The following is a 13,583-nucleotide window of genomic DNA, read 5'->3' on the forward strand; positions in this document are numbered from 1 at the left end:
AGGATTAGATTTGGATTTGGAGAAGGTGACAAAGAGAATACTTTTAACTTTGCTGTACCCATTAAGAAATAAACGTTGAAAGTGGTGAGTCGGAAGTCCTAAGTATCTGCCAAATAATCCCGTCTGAAGGGAAACTTCCTTCAAAAAAGTTGCTAAGACCTTGGGGGGAAAATCTTCATTGATCTGCTATGGCCTCAGGTCTCATAGCTCCTCAGTGTTCTCACCCAGTTACAAAGGGATTCTGTCCACCAGGGACTAAGAACTGGCTCAGACTTTACTTGGAAAGCAAATGGAAGCCATATGAGGGAAGAGTCATGGTCACATATAGATCTTTCCCAGAGCAGCACAGAGGACATATTAGGTAAAAACTAAAAATAAGGATACTGCTGAGGACACTATTTGCCATTCTTTTGTTTAAATGAACCTCTTAGCCATGAAAAGGACTTTGAACATGCGAGAGGAAACAAGCTTGACTCCCTGGTGGAAAGGGTAGTTATGCTTTTATTTAAGAAGACCATAGTTAGGCTAGAAACTCTTAAACCAATTAACAATCACCTTAGGAGAAGATAGTAGTCTGAAACATAATTAATGAGTTTGTTTATTAGAGTAAATTACCTTTATAGGTCCTGTTAAGCTCCAAGTCCTGACAAATATTTTCTTCCATATCTCTCTGGAGATATGGAAGATATAATTTTCTTATGGCAAAGGAGAAAATCATTCTGAATGATAATTTCTGACTTTCTATTTCTATTCCAAAAGTTGGAATTAATCAATTTTTTCTGATGTTGACTCATATGAGGGCCTTCAGCCCACTGTTATTACCAAGAGGGTTAGATGACATAATAAACACTCCTAATTTATTACCAAGAAAAATACCACCAATTAGAGCATCCCCCCTTTAGTCCAGCTTCTTTTCTTTTCTTTTCTGCAGTGCTAGAGATCAAACCCAGGTCCTCATACATGCAAAACACATGCTCTATCATGGAGCTACATCCCCAACCCAGATTTTTAAAATTTGGACTTCTGGTATAATTATCTACGTCTCCCATGCCATTTTGTGGTTCTTGATCTTTTATAATTGTTTTAATTGCCTTCCTCATATGTATGAGTTCATATCCTGCACTGCACTTAATTCAAAGCTTTTCTCAGTGTCCTAGACCTTTCTAGATGTCTATATTACTTCCTCCACTTACCTCTTCCTCCACGGGGTTGAGCTGGAGGGACTCACAAAGATGGGACTGATTGCTCCACTCCCTGAGGTGGCTCAGACAGTCCCTCGAGTTAGAACACTGCAGCCTCTTTCTCGGCTTTTCCATGTCCACATCCAGTGTGAATTTAAGCGATGTCCCTCTGAGGTCTGAGGATGAAGACCAGATCTTCCTGGTGAGGCTGGGATGGACATGGCCCAGACAGAGAGCCTCCAGCCTGCCCAAGGATCCTGTGACCCTTCCTGAACAATATCCCATGCAGCAAATTTCCTGGAGCTCAACTTTGAGGGTCTTTATTTCAAAGATGCTCTTCTCACTGTCCCTGGAACCTGGTGAAGGTCCATTCAGCACTCCAGCCCTATACCCAGGTACAGCATATTCCTAGGACTGAGTCTGCCTTCCTCAGGGAAGAAGGCTCTCCAGGAGGATGGGACCAAGGGGAAAAAATGAGGAGGAGGAAGAGGAAGAAGAGGAGGAAGGGAAAAGGTGGTGGAATATAGAGAACAGAGGGAGAAATCACAGAGTAAAATCTGAGCATAGCAGGCCTGGAAGCACCTTAGAGATTCCCTGGGCCAACAACTTCTTTACTGTACAAAACAGAAACCAGGGATCAAAGAGGGAAAGATACCTTCCTAGTAGCACACAGCCCTCAGCAGGCTCTGTCCTGGAAGTGACAGGTCTATCATTTTCTACCCTCAGGTTTAATCAGAGGCCCTAATCCAGGATTCTGCTCTCTGACCTGCAGGGAGCAGGGAGCCATCGCAGAGTTTCTTACTGAGAGTTTCAACCTTGGGGACTACTGCTGAGAGGGCAACAGTACTTGCATTGGCAATAGACACAGGGACTATGGGAACCATGCCCGCCTTTTCTTTCTAGAATTAATCTCCCAGTGAATGTCAGATAAGGGGATGGAAGAGAGGCTAGGTCTCTAGCAGATTATTTTTGGCCAGCGGGATACAATGAGGGAAGAGGAGAAGATATAACTCAGAAGAAGAGGGAGGGCACTTCTCAGAGCCCCTGACACAAATGAACAACATACATGCACACACACACACACAAACACACACTGGGAGGAGGCCGGGGAAAGCAGCAGATGAAGAACGAGATGGAGCTGCCTTTCTGAGTCTTCTTTCAGAAACTCAAACCAGCATCTCTGAGAAAAAGAGCAATGCCCCTCTCCCCAGTCCAGTCAGTAAAGCTTCTCTGAGTATGGATGGAACATCAGATCTTCCTGGGGCAGTTCTCATTTAGTAGAACTTAATGTCACAGGAGCTAAGATCTAGCACGGGATCTTAAGCATCAGAACCTCCTACCAACCCGCTACCCACAGTCCTCTTTCCCTGCCCCCCACAAAAGCCAATAAGGAATGGCCACAACAACCCAGGGCTGCTCTGCTGCCTATTACCTGTCTCAGCAGCTGAGGTCAGAGAGCTGATTTCAAAACACAGATGTACATTCACACTGCCATTGAAGCCAATGGGCAGTGCACTGGGGGTAAAGTTCATGGACACCTTCAGCCGAACCACAGGTAGTGAGCTAAACAAGACAGCAGAGAGGACTGTGAGAAGTGACCTTAGGGTTTCTGGGTCAGTGCACTCATTTGGGCATTCACATGAATACCTCTACTATGCAGGGGTGCTTGGAGTCAGGGTACAATAGAGAAAGAGACAAGTCCCTGCTCTAGTGGGAAAACAGACAAGCAAATAAATAGGAACAAATAAGGAAATATTATATACTGGTAATGCTATAATGACACAGGATAAGGTGATGGAGACCAAGGGCTACTCAGATTAGGTGGTCAGGGGTTGCCTCACAGATAAGGAGGCATTGAGATGGAGATCTGTTAATAAGGAAGAGCCAGCTCAGTGACGATCTGGGAAAAGAACATGCCAGGCAGAAAACAGCTACTGTGAAAAAGGCCTGTGGCAGAAATGAGTCTGATTCATTTGAGAAACACAAAGATCAGCATGACTGGTACATAATTAGTGAGACAGAGGGTAATAATGGGACATGGAATTGGAGGGATGGGCAGGATTGGGTCTCAGAGACCCCTGGAGACCATGGTGAGGAATTGGGGGGAGCCACTGAAGTATCTTAGGCAGCAAAGTAAAGTGATGACCAGCTGCTGTTTGGAGAATGGAGAACAGGGAGAGGAAGCAGGGAAGACCGCCACACAGTGGTCCATGCAGTGAGAGATGATAGCACCTTATACCAGGAGGTGTTTCTATCAAGCTTGTTGATAGAAAGAAAAAGAGGAATCAACAGTGACTCCAAGGTTTTTGTCCTAGACTTTAGTGTGAATGATGGTGCCCTTCCCTAAGACTGGAAGCCTGAAGGAGGGGTGGACTTGGGGGAACAGTGTTTGAGAATAAGAGCTCCATTTTGGGATGTGTTCACTTTGAGATGCCGGTGAGCAGCAATCAAGTCTGGGCTTAATGAAGAGGACAGGGCAAATGGTTGAGGTGGGGCTTGGGACCCCAGAAGGCAGGGCAGACCCCTACCGCAGCACAACTGCCCGGCCCAAGGTGCCCACGGTGATGTCAGCCAGGCCATCGCCACTAAAATCTAAGCCACCAGCCACAGACGTGCCGAAGTAGCGGAGTCCCGGGGCCATAGCTGAGGCACTGATCCGCTGTGAAGAGAGAAATACAAGGTGTAGAATGGAGAAGGTGAATAGAAAAGGAGAAGTCCTCTCATGTTCTATTCCATTCAGCAGCATCACTACCTCTCTGCCCCAGGGAGTCCTCAATCTAGGAAAGGAAAGAGGGAACCAGGTTTCCTAGGGGAAATGGAATTTGAATGGCTCCTTGAAGAGCAGGTGGATCTTAACAATGGAGATGGAGAGAAAAGAATGAGGGATCCAGAAAGAGCAGTTTCCAGGAAGCTGCCAAGGGCCAGTGAAGGAGGATGGGGGAAAGGGGCTAGGGGTGTCAGAAAAGCTTTTTTAAAGACATGACATCAGGATTACATTTTAGAAATACCACAAAAGGCATGGGGTGGAGATGGGCAGGAGGCAGGAGCTACTAGGGTTTGAGCCCAGGGAAGGGATGATAAGACCTAGGCTGGGGTGATGGGGATGAAAATGAAGAACTAGATTTGGGAGAGAACTAGAATCATTAGGAGGTAGGGACTAACCCTACCACCTAAGGTACCAGTGTCAAAGTACCTGGGATTATGCCAGGTTTCTGGTATGGGGATGGAGGGGTATGAGGACCCAGGAGAGCCCTTGGTTGAACAGTGTGTGAGAGTGAAGCCTGGGGGTCATGAAGAGTGAGGTTCTCAGGAAGCCGTTAGAGATGGGGAAAGTGCCCATCAAAAATATAGCCTGACTGGCAGTGGAGCCTGGAGCCTGAGAGGAATTGGGTGAAGGACAAGAGCCAGACGAGGGACAGAGAGGAGGGAGGTACCTGAAGCAGGCCAATGGTCAGAAAAGGCAAAGAAGGAAGAAATACAAGTCAGGGAAGTAGACAGTGTCTCAATCTCTCTCCATCTAAAGGATCTGGGGGAAGCCCTGGTCTGAAGCCTCCTTCACCTGGCCTGGGTGGGTTCTCTCCTTCACTATGTACTCCCAACCACCAAGGCCAGTCCTGAACTTAGGAATGGGCCTGATTTAGGGCTCAGGTCATCCTACTGGGGGACTTCAGAGTCCCAGAGAAGAGGCAAGAGAGAGCCCCACAGGTTACCTGTGGTTTTTTGTCAGAGAGGCCATTCCAGTGTCCATTGTAGATGTACACACTGCCAAAGCTGGCACCATCATCTGCCTCAAAACCCTCCAAGGGAGCTCCGATGGCCACATCTGTGAACGTATCCTGGTTGATATCCCCCACAGTTGCCATGGCAAAGCCAAAGCGGGCATGGGTGAATCCAACAAGCCCACTCAGTGTGCACACCAAGGAGAAGGAACCATCCTGCAAAGCAAACCAGTAACTCAGCCCTCAAGAGAGGAATGAAGGATGTCTACCTCAGTGCCACCTGGCAGGGTGCTCACAGGGCCTCTTGATTCTGATTCTTCAGCAGCAGTCTGGACTTGGAAAAATGAGGGACCTTCTCAAGATCTCACAGTGAACCAGTGGTAAATTTGGGGTCCTCCTGTTTTGAAGTTCAGTACCTCAAGTCTGCCTCCTTCTATTCCCATGCAGAGGAGAACTGGATTGGCAGTTGGAAGGCCTGGATTCCAGTCACTCTCCCACCTACTTGCTAGATAACTTGAGCAAGTCTCAACATCACTGAGGCTCACTGAGCCTCAGCTTCCTTATCTGTAAAATAGGAATGACAGCTACTTCCTATAATTTCTGTGAGAAACCAGGGAGATCATGGATGATCCTGTCAACTTGAAACTATGAGAGATGTTATCAGGATGTGAAAATAGGGGATGGGGAGTAAAGCAGCTGCCCCAGCTGGCAGTCACTTACTCTGAACACCTCCCCATTACTACCCACTGCTACCAGGCAGAGCCAGGCCTCCCCAGCCTTTGCTACCTCTTGCCAGGCTGAGTAGCCACAGCCTCAGCAAGCTCATGGAGATGGAGACCCTCCCACCTGCTCATGCAGACGGTACATGTAAACTCTGCCTTCTTCTTTATGGATGTGGTAAAATGGAGCAGCCACCAGCAAGAAGTCCGTGGTCCCATCCATGTTGACGTCCACAGGGCACAGCTCAGATCCAAAGTAGGACCCCATCTATAGCCCAGGAGAAACTTAGCACTGGGGAAATGCTGGGGAGGTCCCTCCTCCACCCCTCAGCAAGGCTAGACTTCTGTATATGCTTTTCCCAGATCACCCAAATGCAGTTGTTCCAAATTAATTTGATAGTAACACAGGGGACTGGGTGGGTAGCCCAGTGCTCAACAATGGAGGATTCACCCTGCAGACACGTAGAGCCACCGAATCCTACCCAGGAGCCTGAGCTTTGCGCAAGCTGGGCCCATCCTTTCCCTAGGAGAAGGGGGCTTTCCAAGCAAGTACCTGCTCTCCCTCCAGGACCGGCACAAAGGTGGCCTCTCTGTTCTCCTTCTGGAGCTCAAACACAGCCCCACGCTGTTTGTACCGTGGAGCCCCGGCCACATAGAAGACACCACAAGTCTTGTGTAGCACTGCTACTGAATAACCTGGAGCAGGGGAGTGAATGTAAACAGGCTGTCCCCACCAATCCCTGGAGTCCCACCTACCCAGCCAGGCCTTCACAATCAGCGAGCATACTTATGAACAGTCACTGGTCACATAGGTGATACACACACATACACACACATAAGGGGTGAGGGGTGTGAGGCGCACCCACTGCTATTATTCATAGAGCAGTCTGGTCCTTCCCTAGGCAGTCACCCAAGGCTACTCTGCCTCAACCCACACTTCTAAACCTCAGGTTCCCTAAACAGGGCCCACCCCATGTGACCCAAGTAACCGATTAGTGCCCGCCCCCACCCTGACCAAGAATCATACTGTGTAGACAAGGGTGCCGCCTCAGAGTCCTAGTCTTGGCCCTGCCCTTACCCAGGTAGCCGTATTGCGCAACATTGGAATTTGCTGCTGTCTGATTCAGAAAGCGACCCCTGCGGCTCTGCGTATGGTAGAGCAATGCACCTCCAGACCAGTTAAAGGCCCCCACGGCTCCAAGCAGCACCTGTCCCTGCAGGAACAGGGACGGGACTAAATTAACAGGAGGAACACAAAGGCCAGTGCAGTGAACCTCCTCACTGGGACAAGGGGGACTGGTAGCATGCAATAATCTAGCCAGAGAGGCAGGCAGGAAAGTAAGATGGCAAATACTGGGTTTCTGCCTTGTATCTATGACTCTTTCAGGGCTGCTGTGTCTCCAGAAGCCCCCCCAGGGGCCCAGATGTTGAGCATTTTTAAAAAGTTATGATTGGTGGGCATGGCGGCTAATACCCATAATCCCAGTGACTCTGGGAGGTGGAGGCAAGTTTGAAGCCAGCCTCCACAACTTAGCAAGACCCCCTCCCAAAATAAAAAGCATTAGGGATAAAGCACCCTGGGCTCAATCCCCACTACCAAAAATAAGTCAATTAAATTAAATACAAAATATGATTGAGCAATAGAGTGCTTATATCCTCCTCAGTTTGCCCAGCCAGGGCCTGGCACTGGAGGCCCACTGTGTTTAGTGGATGTGAAATGAGCTAACTGCATGAGCTAACTGTGCCACCACCATGGGTGAGGATGGTGTCCCCACCATTTCTACATCTTTTATCTGTGGGAGAAGTAAGCAAGGGATTGGCTAGCCCACCTAGCCAAATCTTGGTTTATTTGCATGTCTAAAGGGAATAATTCAATCCCTGAACACACACAAAAAAATGATCTCCTGTAATAAATATGGCCATCCTTTGGTCTATCTCAGTAGTCCAGTGAAGGAGAGTGAGCAAAATTGTCCACCTTTATACTAAATGGCTCCTTCAGCAGCACTACCACAGGGCCTTGTACTGTGAGCTGGGAGCCTAAATTCCCTGGGTGTTGCTGAGGCCCATCATCTAAGGGCAAGCCCAGGGCCACGAACCTCATCCAGGATCTGGGCGCTAAAGCCAGTCTGTGCCAGTTGGTAGTGAAGGGCATCTCCAACTGTGCCTGGAAAACAAGAAACCCAGTTAGACACTGCTGTGACAGGGGAAGGGAGAGACCATGTCAGGGAATGGTCTGGCTTGGCCTCACCCCCACCCCCAGGAGGATGATGTTAAATATAATGGGGAGAGCATGGGACTGAGAATAGAGACCTGGGTCCTGCTTTAATGACTACTAGCTGAGTGGTTTGGGAAGCTCACTCCCTCTTTCTGGACCTCAGTGTTTCCATTCTGTGAGTTCCTGGGAAGTCATCCTTGTTTCTCCAGCACCAGTTCAGTTCATGGAGATTCTGGGAGTTGAGGAGGGCTGGGGATATTGTTGCCTTTTTAGAGATGAACACCTGAGGCTCAGGAAGTGTGGGAGAGGTCTGAGGTACCCCCAGGAAAGTGGAACAGAGCTGGGCTAGAACACAGGGTTTCTTGCTGAGTGCTGAGGGAGGCTGCCATAGGTTGGGGGTCCCTGGGGTCCTCACCTTCCATGTGAATGATGTTCTGCTGCAGTTTCCTCAGCAGCCCATTCAGTGCTGTGTAGTTGGTCACCTTGAAGGCATGGGTCTCTTTGGGATCTGAGGCAATCAGTTTCAGTTCCTTGTCGGTCCTATCATTCTTGAATGCATTTCCCACCTGCAAAGAGGCCCAGGCTCAGGAAGTTTTCTATCACTTATCTCCTTTCTGATCTCTCTTCTCCCACACATATACTGTGGACTGTGGGGGGGCACCCTAAACAGGAGCTATGCACACACCTCTGAGTAAAGCGGTACTGGACTGGTATTGCCCCTATTGCAATGCAAGTGCACTTGCCTCTGCTCAGATAGAAAGGTGCAGCTCTGGGACTGGGCGTTGCCCAACTGGAGTGTGCTGCCTCCTTGTTCCTTTGTAATCCTACCCTTTGCCCTCTTTTGGATAGAATGTTCCATGGAAACTCCCCTTGTGTGTCCCCTATCTAAGAATAAAGAATTCCTGTGGCTCTCTCTCTCTTTCCACAGATCCCTAAGGTTGCAGAGTCCTCCCTGGATTTTGAAAAGGTACTTCTGTGTGCTTGCGTGCCTTCTTCACTGTTTTCTTAAGCAACTGAAGTAGTCAGATTTTGTGAAACCAGCATAGGTCACCAGCTTGGATAGATGGCAATACTGGACAAAAGTCCAGTTTTACCAAGCTGAATTTGTTTTCTTAAGATGCCAGGCTCCTTCTCATCTCAGTACATGCTGTTCCCTCTGCCTGCAGAGTGCTCCCCCCACACCCTAGGCCAGCTTCTCCTGTTGGTCCTCCAGGACATGGAGCCCCACCACTTCTTCCAGGAACCTTCTTGTGGGCTATCACCATCATACTCAGCCAGGGAGCTGTAACCATCACTGGGAAATAAGCCCTCTGTAGGAAGACCCAATGGGTCACAGCACATGGGACCAGGAGAAAATGAGTGTTGGAGAATAGAAAGCATTTGGGTACACTGTTTTCAGAAGCCCCTATCAGGGGCTCCTTCCCACTCAGGCTGTTCAGGGGAAAGGAATACCTCCTGGCTCCTGGCTCTTACCCCAATGGCAAAACGCTCAACACCCTTCATCTTGGGGGAGTTGATGACAGTTGTGAGGTTGAGGGGATCATCAAATATGTCACCATCAGTGAGCACCACCATGACCTTGGATGCCTTTTTTCTGGAGCCGTTCTTTGGGACGAAGATGTTGTCTCTAGGTAGGACAATCAATGAAGAGAACATTGTTAAAGGGATGACTGCACTCTGGGGGAGATGTTATTCACTGATCAGTTTTAGAATTGAGAAGTTTAATAAGCCCTCCCAAGTGGAGAACCAAGACCCAAAGAAGGGGGGGTGATGTCCCTTATGCTACATAGCAAGGCACCTGCAACCATGTATCCTTGTTCCTCACCTACTTCTGTCAGAAAGCGGCTAGACAGCACTTGAGTTTGTCCCTTTTATGCGTGTGCAGGAATAGTATTGCTATTACATGGTAGACAGTACTTACAAAGCACTTATCATGTGCCAGGCACTGTTGTGAGCATTGTACGTGTTTTAATCCATTTAATCCTCACAAAATCCTATGAGGCAAGGACTATTATTATCCTCATGTTAAAAGTAAGGAAATTGGCTGGATGTGGTGGCACAAGCCCATAATCCCAACAACTCAGGAGGCTGAGGCAGAAGAATCACATCACAAGTTCAAGGCTAGCCTCAGCAATTAACAAGACCCTGACTCAAAAAAAAAAAAAAAGTGAGGACATTGAAGCACAGAAAGGTTAGGAGGCAACTTGCCCAAGGTCATATAAGTATAAGCTAGAGTTGAGATTTGAATCTGGGTAGCCTATCCACTGAACTGTGCTCTACTGTGTCTGTCTTATGGGAGGAAGTCCTTGGAAAGAGTTTTGGAAGATGGTCCTGGGATGTCATCCTACATTCCCTCAGCTAGGAAAGAATGAGAACCCCACTTCCTCTTCTCAGTTTTGTGCAGCCACCTTCTCTAGGCATGATGCTACACAGAGCCTCTGGTGGAGCTGCTAGTTGGCATCCTACTCACAGGACGTGCTGCATGGCTGATGCGGTCTTGGTAACATTCCCCACTTGAGTGACTTTCTGGACTCTGGCGAGGGAGGCCATCACATCCTGGCTGTCTCGAAGATCAAACTCAGTCTGGATCACAGCCCCATATTGCACCAGGGCAAAGCTGCACTGGAAGGGAGGGGTAAGGGGACGGAGGATGTTGGCAGGGTTGCCATGCACAAGGCCATCCCTATCCCTGAGGTGGCTCCCCCTGGAAACACTGGAAGAATCCTCTCATCCACCTTGTCCCCCTTCCCAGAAGGAGATTTTAATTACCAAGCAAGTAGGTATAGAGGAACATATGACGGTCATGAAACCCAGTGTATCAGATTTCTCCCTGAATTCATGTTCCTGTGTAGACCCCCTCCATATTGAGTTGGGATTGGTTGTGTGACTTGTTTTGACCAGTAGGACATCAGCAAATTCATGCATTGAGTCCTTCCTTCTTGGAATTTTATTGCCACAGAAATTTTGGGCTGAGCTTCTGAAGACACATGGCCCAGACAATCCAGGTCTGAGGCAGTCAGGCAACCAGGCAGACCCATAGAAGAACCACCCACCTGAGCCCAACACAAATATCTGACCCACAGAACTATGAGCAAATAAAATGGTGGTTGTTTTGAGGTCATTTTCTACATGGCAATAGATAAGCGGTAAACTCCATGAGATCGCTTTTAGGGACACCCACCTCAAAACACTTCTCATAGAAGTTCCTCATCATGTTGGAGATGAAGTCTTTGGCTCTCTGGAAATCTGGGGGATCAATGCTTCCTGAGCCATCCAAGATGATGGCAATCTCAGTACCTGGCCAAGACAATGCAGCAGGTCAGGTCAGATGTGGAGTGGGCATGAGATTAGGGGCAGGAGTGTGGGCATATGTCCTGCCCTGCAGGGCATACACCCCAAACAAGCCCTGAGGACTCAGCTCAGGAGTGAAGCTAGGGAACCTCCTGAGAGTGAAGCTCTTATCTCAGAGGCAAAGAGAGCTAGAACCTGCTCTGCTTCTGACTTGCTGTGTGAATCACTTCTGTTGCTCTCACTCTAGGCCTCAGTTTCTCCATCATAAGATGGAGGGAGAAAAGCTGACACTAGCCAAGTCTGTAGAGCACAGCCACTGCCCTCCATCTCCCAGACCTGGGCACATCTCACCCCAGGAGGCTGCTCGCCTGGGGATTGGCTCTGGGAGCCCCACATCTGCCTCTTCTTACCAGCTTCCTCTTCTTCTTCCTCCTCCTCTGCCTTCTCCAGGGCCCTGCGCCTCCTGGCTGTGTTTTTATCCTTCCTCCAGATGCCTCCTTTGTTTCCATAGCAGTCCCCTATGTCCACATGTTCTTCTGGATCCAGGATATTTTCTTTAAGAAACACACGAAAGAGCTCAGAATCAAAAGGCTCCATCTTTCCCTGAGGCAAGCTTATACTCAGCTCCGCCCTGATGATTCCTTTCACATAGGGTCCTGAGCCTGCCTTGTCCCACTCTTGGCCTCAGTGCTCCTCTGCCCCTGCTATGGCTGGTGCCTCTCATTGGAGAGTAGAGAGGATCTCTTTAAAGCTGCCCAAGGCTGGAGAGCATGCAATTTTTACCAAGGTCAGAGAAGGAGGCCTGAGCCTGGGGGCGCAAGTCAGGGGCCAGCAGGCTGCAGGTGCCTGTGAGTTCTGAGCTGAGGCTGTGGAGTTGCCGGGCCTGAACTTGAACACATATCTGGGGGGACGAGAAGAAAGGGAGAAGAAAGGTTGAGTGAGCCCCTGGTGTTCTAGTCATAGCCACACTATAATCCTCATGGTGGAACTCAGTGACTCAACCAGTCAGGTGTCACGGAGACAGAAAGCTCACCCCTCAACAGGGGAGGAGTTGGTGCTGAGGTTCAAGCTGAGGTTAGCACCAGGGTGGGTGTGCCAGGCCACATGGAATACCTGGGTCAGCCCTGGCATGAGCATAGTTAGTCAGAGTATGAACAGCCCAGGGAATGCACCAGGAAAACAGAACATCAGTCAGGACTGGTACAAGAGCAGAGTCGCTCACAGGGGTCAGCACCAGCCTCCTCAGGGCCCTGCATCCTCCCACTCATGCATACTCACCAAAACACCCTGGTGGTTCCGAACAACTGTCACTCCATGGTACCTTCCTTTTGGGATGGGGACATGCTCTGAAATAGTTCAACCAGGTAAGAAGGTAGAGATGCTGGGAGGCAATCCTACATCCAAGTTCCAAGGGCACAGGGCCATCTTTGTAAGGGACCCTGAGCAGTACCAAGAGGCTGGAATTGGGGTGGAGGGCTCCAAGGACAGGCCTGGACATATCCTGGATGCAATGCCTTTTCCTGGCCTCATTTACTACCTCCACAAATGCCCCTTGATGTCTGCTCTGTACCCAGCCTTGTGGCTGATGGGGATCCAAAAATGATTGTGACCTAGGGCTTTTCCTCAAGGGGCTCCTGGTCTGGAGTCCAGGTAAAAAAGCACTACTAGTGGGTATGTGCAGTACCAGGTGAGTGTGCAAGATGTTGTAGGACCACCTATGAGGGCCAGGGAAGCTTCCAACCTCAAAAACCCTGGAAATCTTACTGCCCCACGACCCCAGAGGCAGGAGTGAAAGCTCCTCCCTCCATCTCCCTGCTATGGCCTCAAGATACTCTTATTTTTGAGTCACAGAATCCTCCAGCCCTCCTGCTGGACTGTGAACTTATCTTGGCAGAGATTGAGTCTGTACAACTCAACACCTCTCCCAGAGACAATGATTCTACTTCAATGTCTGTCAGAGCCTGGGTGATGTAAATTGCATTGGGTGGGAAGGTAGATCTGGTTAATGAAGAATCACATTCCTTCCTTCCTTCATGCTTCATTTGAATAGCACTTACCACATATCCTATATGCCAGACCCCATGCTGGACCTTAAAGAAGGACATAGTGAGACCAGATGGGAGGGCTGAATTCCTTGGAGGTGTGAGGAATTGGGTTGGGTTGGGTTGGGGTTTGGAATCAGCTAGAGTGGGGTTTGCATCTGTGGTACCACCAATGACAGAGGTGTCACTTTAGCCATACTGGCAACCAAAGAATTTAACTTCTGTGAACTGTAGCTTCCTCTCCTGTGAATGGCATGATTTGGAGGATTCAAAGTGAACGAGGCACTCAGCAGGGTACCAGGCATACTGTGCACACTCAGTAAATAGAGGACAGAATGGGGGAAGGTGGACAGGTGATTGGGGCTGGGTGCAAAGGGGTCTGGGTGCCGGATGGGAGGTCACTGTGGAGATACTGG

The 13,583-nt window shown here is 49.1% G+C and overlaps 1 protein-coding gene across 3 annotated transcripts in view; it reads right to left on the reverse strand.

Annotated features, from left to right (window-relative positions):
- Itgae (integrin subunit alpha E) overlaps positions 1–13,583 on the reverse strand; it is a 66,590-nt gene that overhangs the window by 22,991 nt on the left and 30,016 nt on the right. For 2 of the 3 annotated variants that reach the window (XM_046447045.2, XM_046447046.2), the window contains exons 4-18: positions 12,404–12,471; positions 11,909–12,026; positions 11,536–11,679; positions 11,016–11,131; positions 10,305–10,456; positions 9,308–9,461; positions 8,250–8,400; positions 7,716–7,783; positions 6,698–6,833; positions 6,173–6,315; positions 5,747–5,887; positions 4,892–5,116; positions 3,710–3,840; positions 2,614–2,744; positions 1,194–1,357 (exon numbers count right to left, since the gene is read on the reverse strand). In XM_046447045.2, coding sequence (XP_046303001.1) covers positions 1,194–1,357; positions 2,614–2,744; positions 3,710–3,840; positions 4,892–5,116; positions 5,747–5,887; positions 6,173–6,315; positions 6,698–6,833; positions 7,716–7,783; positions 8,250–8,400; positions 9,308–9,461; positions 10,305–10,456; positions 11,016–11,131; positions 11,536–11,679; positions 11,909–12,026; positions 12,404–12,471 — 2,042 coding nt within the window. Of the gene's footprint in view, positions 1–1,193; positions 1,358–2,613; positions 2,745–3,709; positions 3,841–4,891; positions 5,117–5,746; positions 5,888–6,172; positions 6,316–6,697; positions 6,834–7,715; positions 7,784–8,249; positions 8,401–9,307; positions 9,462–10,304; positions 10,457–11,015; positions 11,132–11,535; positions 11,680–11,908; positions 12,027–12,403; positions 12,472–13,583 lie in introns of those variants that run through there. The other variant, XM_046447047.2, reaches the window with a different exon arrangement.

Source organism: Marmota monax, unplaced genomic scaffold, assembly GCF_021218885.2.
Source record: "Marmota monax isolate L192 unplaced genomic scaffold, Marmota_monax_Labrador192_F-V1.1 WCK01_AAM20220418_F8-fsc00472, whole genome shotgun sequence".
Lineage (NCBI taxonomy): Eukaryota > Metazoa > Chordata > Mammalia > Rodentia > Sciuridae > Marmota > Marmota monax.